Source organism: Mus pahari, chromosome 20, assembly GCF_900095145.1.
Source record: "Mus pahari chromosome 20, PAHARI_EIJ_v1.1, whole genome shotgun sequence".
In the NCBI taxonomy this organism is placed as follows: Eukaryota; Metazoa; Chordata; class Mammalia; order Rodentia; family Muridae; genus Mus; species Mus pahari.
In genome coordinates, this window is record NC_034609.1 from 9296408 (window position 1) to 9307345 (window position 10938).

At 47.6% G+C, this 10938-nt stretch overlaps 1 protein-coding gene across 2 annotated transcripts in view; it reads right to left on the minus strand.

The window, feature by feature from the left end:
• The window catches only part of Dand5 (DAN domain BMP antagonist family member 5), a 16683-nt gene that overhangs the window by 2206 nt on the left and 3539 nt on the right, over positions 1-10938 (minus strand). The window contains exon 1 of one of the 2 annotated variants that reach the window (XM_021220482.2): positions 4674-5192. The exons of the other annotated variant lie outside the window; for it this stretch is intronic. Within the exon in view, the coding sequence (XP_021076141.1) occupies positions 4674-4970 (297 nt within the window). The 5' untranslated portion in view covers positions 4971-5192. Of the gene's footprint in view, positions 1-4673; positions 5193-10938 lie in introns of those variants that run through there. 2 annotated transcript variants of the gene reach the window in all.

The following is a 10938-nucleotide window of genomic DNA, read 5'->3' on the forward strand; positions in this document are numbered from 1 at the left end:
GGATTTCTGAGTTTGAGGCCAGCCTGGTCTACAGAGTGAGTTCCAGGACAGCCAGGGCTACACAGAGAAACCCTGTCTCAAACAAACAAACAAACAAATAAATAAATAAATAAATAAATGGAAACAGAGAGCTGGGGGCATAGCTCAGGCATAGACCTCTTGCCTAGCATGTACCAGGCTGAGGTTCCATTCCCAGTACAAAAAAAAAAAAAAATCAAATTCCAGGGGGGTGGAGGGTCGGAGATGGCTCATCGGTTACGAGCACTGCTTGCTGTTGCAAAGGACCTGGACTCTGTTCTGTGGCTCACAACTATGTATAACTCCAGGAGATCTGATGCCATCTTCTGGCTTTGCATTAGGCACACACCAGGTATACATACAGTCGACAAAACATACACATTAAAATATTTTAATTTTTAAAAATCTGGGTATGGTTATTCATATCTGTAATCTAAATGTTTGGGAGACTGAAGCAGGGGAATTACCGTGAGTTCGAGACCAACCTTGGCTGCACAGTCAGCTCTATGCCAGCATAGGCTATGGTGTGAAACCCTACCTTTTTATTGTTTTAAATTAATTTTGTCACAAGTGTAGGGGGGGCTGTATCCATGGTGCCCACGTGGAAGCCAAAGGAAACCTGTGGGAGTCAGAGCTCCCCTTCCACCATGTGAGTCCCAGGAGTCAAACTCAGATTGTCAGGCTTGCTGCTGACAAGAGTCTTTACCTGCTACCTGCTGAACCATTTCTCCACCTCTGAACTGCTTTGTAAACACACACACACACACACACACACACACACACACACACGCACGCACACATGCACGCATGCGCACGCACGCACTCACGCACGCACTCACGCACGCACGCGCACGCACACGCACGCACGCACACACACACACGCACACACACGCACGCACGCACACACGCACGCATGCGCACACACAAACACACACACACACACACACACACACACACACTAGCAGGATAGTTCAGTAGACAAAGGCACTTATTGCCAAGTCTGACATCCTAAATTTAATTCCTGTGACCCATACAGTGAAGGGAAAACCTCTTACAAATTATCCTCTGTCCTCCACACTTGGACCATGGAACACCTCTGCACACACACATACTCACATACCATAGATATGTGTCATCACCTGTCAGTGTGGCACACGCTTTTAATCCAAGCACTTGGGAGGCAGAGGCAGGTGGATCTCTGGGTTAGACGCCAGCCTGAACTACAGAGTGAGTTTCAGGTTACAGAGGAACTTTGTCTTGAAAAACCAAAAATAATACTATAGGGACCAGAGAGATCGCTTGGCAAATACATGCACGTTAAGAGCACCCAATTAAGAGTGTTAATTGCTCTTCCAGAGGACCCAGGTTCGATTCCTGGCACCTACATGGCAACTCACAACTTTTTTTTTTTTTTTCGAGCCAGGGTTTCTCTGTATAGCCCTGGCTGTCCTGGAACTCACTCTGTAGACCAGGCTGGCCTCGAACTCAGAAATCCACCTGCCTCTGCCTCCCAAGTGCTGGGATTAAAGGCATGTGCCACCACCGCCCGGCTAGCTCACACCTTTAATTCCAGGATCCAATATCTTCACACAATCATATGTGCAGGCAAAACACCAGTGTACATAAAATATAAATAAATATATTTGGATCAGGCATGGTAGAACATGCCTCCATTCTCCGCTCTTCAGAGACAGAGGCAGACAGATCTCTGTGAGTTCGAAGACAGTCTAGACTACAAAGCTGGTTCCAGCATAACCAGAGATGTTACACAAAGAAACCCTGTCTCAAAAACAAAACAAAACAAAACAACAACAACAAAAACCAATAAATTAAAATATAAGGGCTGCCCAGCACTTGGGAGGCAGAGGCAGGCAGATTTCTGAGTTCGAGGCCAGCCTGATCTACAGAGTGAGTTCCAGGACAGCCAGGACTACACAGAGAAACCCTGTCTCAAAAAAAAAAAAAAATAAAATATATATATATATATATATATATATATGGGCTTGAGAGATGGCTCAGAGTAGTTAAGAGCACTGACTGCTCTTCCAGAGGTCCTGAGTTCATTTTCCAGCAACCACATGGTAGATACAACCATCTGTAATGGGATCCGATGCCCTCTTCTGGTGTGTCTGAAGACAACTACAAAAATATATATAAGTATGATTACATTTTTTTGAGACAGGTTTTCGTACTATGATAGATAGATACTTGCTAGATAGATAGAACTTGCTGTATAGCCCAGGCTGGCCTGGAACTTCCAGAGAAACACCTTGTTTTCTCAAGTGTTGGGACTGAAGATGTACGTCACCATGCTCAGAATAATAATGAAAAAATTAAAAAGGCAAAGAAGAAACCACTTAAAACCTTTACATTTTTTTTTGTTAGTTGTTGAAATAGGTTTCATGCAGCCAGGCAGGCCTCAAATTCATTTAGCAGAAGTTGGCCTTGAATTCCTTATTCTTTTGCCTCAGCCTCCCACATGGTACATTTTACATGCCCATGGTCCTGGGTTCCACTCCGAGCACTGGAATTAAAAAAGGAAAACATCCCTGCCCCCACACTAGCCCCTGATATGCCCAGACCTGATGTTCTGTCTCCCCATGATGATGAAGCCGGTACTAATATGTCCCTATTTCCAAAAAAGGCAACTGAGGCTCAGAGCTGCCTGAGAGAGTCCACCAGCCTACAGTGTCTTGTGCCATCTGGGGCCAGTGCAGCTCCAGCTCAGTGTAGCAGTGAGCTAGACTCCAAGCCAAGTTGCATTCTACTAGGTCAGACATTGGTAGGTAGCAGAAGAAGAATGTGGAGTGGGCCTGGTGATGTGTGTAACCCCAGGACTCAGAAGCTGGGGATCACAAGTTCCAGGCCAGCCTGAACTGTTTGGTGAGACCTATCTTGAAAGGAAAAAGAGAATAGATTTGGGGCCAAATAGGTCAATCCTGGTCTCCTAAATTCCCAGGTTAGATAGGCAAATACCAAGCCAGGGATTTTTGGAACTGGATGCCCTACTGAGCATGACTAAAAGCACTGTACATGAGCCTAGGTTATTACCTATGTTTTATGCGCATGAGGAAAGGGCTAGCAAAGGCTAGCTACCGACACAATAAGCAGGATTGACTCAGCACGAAATAAGAATTCCCAAAGCCCTTTTGAAACACTAACTGATTGCAGATATGAAATTGTTTCTTGTTCAGGCTGCTCTATAGCCAGTGAGAAGTATGTGCTACTAGTTATTCATTCATTCATTCATTCATTCATTCATTCAACAAACTCTATATGTCCACTGTATGCCTGTCCCTGTTGTAGGTCTTGGGGACAGGAATATTAGAAAGAAAACAAACAAACAGCCAGATAGCCTCTGCCTGGAAATGGGGGTGTAGCTCAGGATGTGGGGTACTTGTCAAGCATACTTGAGGTTTCTGGGTTCCACCCTCAACACCACATAAACTACTCTGCTGGTTCATACCTGTAATCCCAGCATTCAGGATGTAAAGGCAAGAAGATCTGAAGTTTACAGCCAGCCACAAGCTACATAAGATTTTAGCTATAACAACAATAGGCAGACAGACAGACAGATGGACACCTCTGCTCCAAGATGCACCCATGATGACTCACACCTATGATCCCAACAGAAGGATCACTGAGTTAGAGGACAGTCTGTGATACCCAATCCAGTACAAATGCAGGCTCCAGAGCAAAGATCTGTCTAAACACACACACACACCACACAGGAAAGCCGGTCATCAAACATACACACACACACCACAGGAAAGCCCATCATCCACCAGGAGTGAAGGGGTGAGTGGGAGGAGCCCAAATTGGGGAGGTCAAAACATGTAGACCCTTGTGGGCTCTTAGAACTGAGACTTCTGTTTAGAGTAACGTTAGAGTCCTGGGTGTTTGGAGGGCAGCAAGGGACATGGATTCGTCAACAGACTCTTCCTAGCTGCTAAAACAGAGCCAGTGGCTGGAGATGCATGAAGTTCCATAAACCGGGGAGTGCGGGTGGCACTCCAGAGGTGAGGTCAGGCGTGGAATCCTCTGTTGTTGTTGTCTTCCTTTGTTTGGTTTGGTTTTCCAGACAAAGATTCTCTGTGCCACCCTGGCTACCCTGGAGCTCACTCGGTAGACCAGGCTGAGAGAAGTAGAATCTTAAAATCCTTTTTAGCAACATAGTTTCAGCCTATGCTACATAAGCTTTTAAGCCCAGCCTTAAGAGCACTTTAGTTACATAGAAGTCAGCCTGGGCCCTGCGTGGTGGCGCACACCTTTAATCCCAGCACTTGGGAGGCAGAGGCAGGCAGATTTCTGAGTTCGAGGCCAGCCTGGTCTACAGAGTGCGTTCCAGGACAGCCAAGGCTACACAGAGAAACCCTGTCTCAAAAAACAGAAGAGAGAAGAAGAAGGAGAAGAAGAAGAAGAAGAGAGAAGAAGAAGAAGAGAGAAGAAGAAGGAAGAAGAAGGAAGAAGAAGAACAAAAAAGAAAAAAATCAGACTTGAGAAACGAAAAAAGAAAGGCAATCACAGCGGCACAAATGGAAAACCACTTGCCCCGTCTGAGAAGGACATTGCTACCACCACAGACCCCACCATCGCCAACGATGACACCACCACCACCACCACCACCACCACCACCACCACCGCTACAGACTCACCTGAACAAAGGACAGAGCTTTACATGTCTCTTGAAGCACTTCTTGAGGAGACAAGGGCAAAGACATACCAGCAGCTACTCTCCGCCCGCCCTGCAGCTCACCTGTCCCCTGCTGTGTGTTCTGCAGGCCCAGGAAGGTCTTCCAGCTACCCAGGGCAGAGATGGGCACCAGGGGATCCAGAGTCCAGCTCTGATTGGACTGAACAGGGGTAGCTGGGGCCCCAGGCCTCCCTGAGCCTGTGGGCAGCCAGGCCCCACTGAGCAGACCCAGCAGCGTGGTGAACTGGCTATGGAACATCACTTGACTGTGCAGTCCTTTGTCTGTTCGTCTTGGAATGGGCTCAAGGTCCTTCGCAGTGGGCCCTGCTGTCTAGCGTGTGGAGTCTGGGCCCTCAGAGGTCTGCTTTTTACCACTGTCCCCTCCCGAGCAGCCTGAGAGGTTTTTCTGGGAGCTCACAGCAGGGAAGAAAGGGAAGCTGACATGGCCAATCCCACAGCTCCTCCCAGCCTGCTGAGAGTCCCTGGGGGGCTGAGCCTGCTCCACGGGGACCATGAGAATCAAGGGAGGCAGGTCCAGGGGACAGCAGCTAAGGGATCTTTTGAACCCTCAGACCCCCATTCATCCACTTAGTGACATCACACCCTACGGTGCTGCCCTGAAGTTTCTTGGCTGTGCACCTTCATGCAAGACCATTAACCACCTTGGACTTCATCCCTTCTCCTCTGATACGGGCAACAGCATCAGATACAACCTCAGAGGTTGTGTTGAGGACTCAGAGAGACCTGAAACACACATGTCGATGCTCATTTGTCTCATGAACCCATAACTTTTTTTTCCTGTTCTGAGGAAGGAAACTTTATGAATTATAAACAGCTCTTCAGCACTCCTCCACCCAAACAATGAATTAACCTGACTGCTACTATTGGGTTATATTGGGTGGGGTGGAGACAAGACCTCCGTATTATGTAGCTCAGACTGGCCGAGCTTCATCCACTTCAGTCTCCTGAGGACAGAGATTACAACTCCCATAGCTGTCATCCCAGCACATAAGAAGCACCAGCAGGAGGATCCGGAGTTTAAGGGCAGCCTTGGCTAAAGAGTGATCTTGTTTCAAAGAAGAAAAAAAAAAAAAAACAATAAAATGAAATGAATTTTAGAGGGATCAAGGTACGGGTTTCTGATACCTGGGCCGTCAGGGAAGACCCCCCCTCTCCACCCCTCCCCCCCAGAAGGTGACACTTTTGCAGAGACCTGAGATGCTGATAAAAGCGATGGGAATAGAGTGGTGGGAAGTACACAAAGGACGTGAGATTGCATCCCAGGCTTTGGGCTCTCGAGGTGCCTGTGGGGGGTCGGACCCGGCCCTTGTCGGTGCATCTCACACCCAGGTGAGGAGCAATGCCCGGCGGCAGGAGCGTGAGAAGCTACGGCCTGGGTCCTTCCCGCGGAGCGCTCGCCATCTAGCGGCCGCTCCCGGGACTGCGTGGCCGCTACACCCTGGGACATTAGCTTCCAGCCTGCTGTTCCCCAACCATCCTTTCTGAAGACCTCCAGCCAACTCCAATTCTATCCTGCCAAAGGCTGCAGCTCGCCCCAAATATTGCGGCGGCCTTGACCTTTTCTCTGCCAGAACCCCCCACTTCTCACTCCCACCTCACTTCTTCTTTTTGGATGAGTACACTCCCTTCCCCTCCTACTTTTTCCTTTGCCCCTTACGGCTGCCAGGAGACACCTGAGAGCACTTCAGTCAGGTCAAGGCCCTGGCTTACACCCCTCCAAGGTGCCCATCTCCCTTCTGGAGCAGGTCTAAAGTCCTTTCCAAATCCCACCAAATCCTGCACGGGGATCTCTCCATCATTTTCTCAACCTCGTCTACCCATCCCTTCCCCCGTTTCTCACTCTAGCCAGGGTTTCACAGAAGTTTCCAAACTTCTCAGGCAGAGTCCCACAATACCTTGCAGCTACACAGCGGGCCTTCTGTACCCACAAATAGTGATTTCAAGGATTCAACCAACCCCAGTCTGAGGACTTGGTAACCAGGCGAGGCTATCTAATGCAAGTGTTTAAACACACCTGGCACATTAGGTTTCTGCCTTCTATGTCTGTCTGTCTTTCTTTCTTTCTTTCTTTTTCTTTCTTTCTTTAAGTTTTAGTTTTTTAAGACAGGGTCTCCTCACAACCACCCGTAATGGGATCCAGTGTCCTCTTCTGGTGTGTCTGAAGACAGTGACAGTGTACTTATATAAAATAATAAATCTTTTTTTTTCTTTTTCTTTTTGTTTTTTGTTTTTTTTTTTTTTTTTTCGAGACAGGGTTTCTCTGTATAGCCCTGGCTGTCCTGGAACTCACTCTGTAGACCAGGCTGGCCTCGAACTCAGAAATCCACCTGTCTCTGCCTCCCGAGTGCTGGGATTAAAAGCGTGCGCCACCATGCCCGGCTAGACAGGGTCTCTTTATGTAGCCCTGGCTGTCCTGGAACTCACTGTGTAGACCAGGCCTCAAACTCAGAGATCACCCTGCTTCTGCCTACTGAGTACTAGGATTAAAGGTGCACATTTCCACTCCCGACTTCACTAAGCCACTTTATAGAAGTGGCTTGAGCACCTTGGGCAGCTGTTCTCAACCTGTGTGTTACAACTCCTTCGGGGACCACATATCAGGTATCCTGCATACCAAATATTTACATTACAATTTATAATTAGCAAAATTATGAAGTCATGACGTATGAAACAGCAACAAAATAACTTTATGGCTGGGGGCAGTGGGCACCACATCATGCGACAATGTATTAAAGGATCTAAAGGTTGCAGAACTTGGATGGTTGAGAACCTCTGACCCAGGGCTTTGGGATCCACAAAGCGCCTGGAGCCCTTGCCTCACAGAGAGGTACAGGAGGACTGCAGTAAGTCTGAGGGGACTAGAGAGACATCTGGCCAGGTAAGAACACTTGCTACTTTTGCAAGGGACCTCAGTTCAGTTCCCAGCACCCAGGTAAGAGGCCTGTCACTACAATTCCAAGGGACCCAACACCCTCCTCTGAGCCTCCAGGACCCTGCACTCATGCACATACCCACACACAGATGCACACAACCTACACCCAACCATTCACTAATTCTTGCTTTTAAGAACAAATAAGGGGCTGGAGAGATGGCTCAGCAGTTAAGAGCACTTCTGAAGGTCCTGAGTTCAAATTCCGGCAACGATATGGTGGCTCACAACCATCCATGAGATCTGATGCCCTCTTCTGGTGTGTCTGAAGGGATAGCTACAGATCATTGTCATCGTCGTTGTCCTGGAAACCATTACATCCTTGGAACCTATGTAAAGACACAAGGAATGCACTGACCCAACAAAGTTGTCCTCTGACTTCAAGCATGCACACGTGCACATGTGCACGTGAGCACACGCATGCACGCACACACACACCAAATGGAATTTTCAACTTTTAGAAAGTTTAATGTGTGTGAGTGTTTTGCTCTTGATTACGTTTGTGCACCATGTGTGTGCCTGTATCCCTAGGAGGCAGAGTCATGCAATTCCCTGGATCATCAGAGCACAACTTTCCCAAGTCAGTTCTCTCCTTCCAGTGTCGATTCTGGGGACCAAACCCCAAACCCCAAGCCCAAGCTGTCAGGCTTGGCTGAGCCCTGTTACTGGCCCTCCCCCTTAAGTTTCTTGTGAACAGGCACTCAACTATGTGAAGACAAAAAATGTGGAACCATCCCTCTCATGCTGTCACCATACGGACTGTCCCAGACATGGCTCAGGGGCCACACTCTTGCCACTAAGCCTGACAACCCGAGGTCAGCACCCAGTACGCCCACTGTGACAAGTGAGAACAGAGTCCACCGAGTTCTCTTCCGTTGGAGCAGGTGCACATGCATGTCTGTGGACACACACAAGAAATAAATGTTAATTATTTTTAAGGTGGTGGTGGCGCACTTTAGCCCTAATACTTTGGGAGCAGAGGCAGGTGGATCTCTGTGAGTTAGAGTCCAGCCTGGTCTACAGAATGAATTCCAGGATAGTCAGGGCTGTTACACAGATTAAACCCTCCCTCAAAAACAAAACAAAACAAAAAAAACAGGAATTTTCATTTCATTTTATATCTGTTTTTCATTTTAGTTTTAACTGATTCATTCATTTTGAGATGGTCTAACTTTGTAGCCCTGGCTGGCACAGAACTCATTATGTAGACCAGGTTAGCCTCAAGGCTCTGACTCCCTAGCCCTGAGGTTATAGGTATGCACAACCATCTTTAATTAATTGGTCCTAGATCAAACTTTTTTTTTTCTTTTTAATTTTTGAAATTGTCTGGATGAGGGAGATTTTACTCCTGACCAGGAGACTGCACCAGAAGAGCAAACACACAGAGACAGGGAGTACACTTAGTTTATTCTAGTTCAGGGGGTGACTCCGGCTTTTCCCCGTTGCTGGGGTCAAAGAGCAAGCACCAAAAGCACCATTGTTATATTCCAAAACAGTCACAGCCCCCTGTGAAAATCGTACACTCACATTTTTTTTTGGGGGGGGGGGTTCAAGACAGGGTTTCTCTGTGTAGCCCTGGCTGTCCTGGAACTCACTTTGTAGACCAGGCTAGCCTCGAACTCAGAAATCCTCCTGCCTCTGCCTCCCGAGTGCTGGGATTAAAGGCGTGGTGCCACCACGCCCAGCGTGCCCTCACATTTTATGGGATGTTAAAATAAAATGCTACAATTAACCAACATTCATAGACATAACTGTGTGCTTGACTTTTACAAGCTGGCCAGCACTTGGGAGGCAGAGACAGGCAGATCTCGTTGAGTTCGAGGCCAGCCTGGCTCCAGGGCAGCCAGGGAATAACCAGAGAAACCTTGTCTTAAAAACAAAAAAATAAATAAAAAGAAACATTTGAATTTTACAGAAAAGCATGTTTATAGACATGCATTTGAAGCTTTCAGTGTTCTGTGGTTTGAGGCTGACATTTAATGTAAGCAGCCCTAACGTGCCCGATGCTCAAGCACAGGCTGCCGACAACAACAAAACACTGAGCTTCAAGGTCTGAAGCAATCCTTGAGGATTTACTTTTATTAATTTGCACGTGTGTCTGCCACATGGATACAGGTACCTCAAAGGCCAGGAAAGGTCATCGTACCCGCACAGCTGGAGTCTGTGTTACATGTGCTTGTGAGCTACATGGATGCTGGGGACTGAACTCTGGAAGAACCAGTGAGCTAGCCCTGCAGCCCAGTGTTATTTTTGTCCTGGGCAACCCTGGCAGAATTACTATTCAACAGATCAATGAGGTGGGTTCCATCTATTTGATTACTTCCTTGCATGAGACTGTGGGAAGACTTCAAAGGAGCTTGCCTCAGACGGAGCTCTGTGAGGCAGGGTGGGGCTGAGAGTCGGCCTGCCGCCACTTTAGACAAATTTGGGAGCTCTGGGTTCAGCAAGACACCCAACCTCAAAACTAAGACGGAGGAGGTCAGGTGTGGTAGTGAGTGCCTTCAATTCCAGCACTCAGGGGACAGAGGCAGGCAGTCTGGGCTACATATCCAGTTCCAGAACACCCAAAACGACTCTTACTCAGGGTTTCGATTCCTGCACAAACATCATGACCAAGAAACAAGTCTGGGAGGAAAGGGTGTATTCAGCTTACACTTTCCACATTGCTGTTTATCACCAAAGGAAGTCAGGACTGGAACTCAAGCAGGTCAGGAAGCAGGAGCTGATGCAGAGGCCACGGAGGGATGTTACTTACTGGCTTGCTTCCCCTGGCTTGCTTGGCTTGCTTTCTTATAGAACCCAAGACTACCAGCCCAGAGATGGCACCACCCACAATGGACTATGCCCTCCCACCTTGATCACTAATTGAGAAAATCCTTTACAGCTGGATCTCATGGAGGCACTTACCCACCTGAAGCTTCTTTATCTGTGATAACTCCAGCTTGTGTCAAGGTGACACACAAAACCACCCAGTACAACTACATAGAGAGACCCATTCCCCAAAACATGAACAAAATAAGACAAAGGGAGCTAGAGATATGACACAGAAGAGTACTTGCTGATCTTACAGAGAACCATGGTTCAGTTCCCAGCAACTACGTGGTGGCTCTGAACCATCCCTAACTCCAGTCCAAGAAATCCCATACCCTTTTTGGACCTTTTAAGGCACCAGGCACAAACATGGGACACATATGTACTATATATACACACACTTGTACACATAAAATAAGTCTTAAAAATAATAATTTAAGGGCTGGTGAGATGGCTCAGCAGGTAA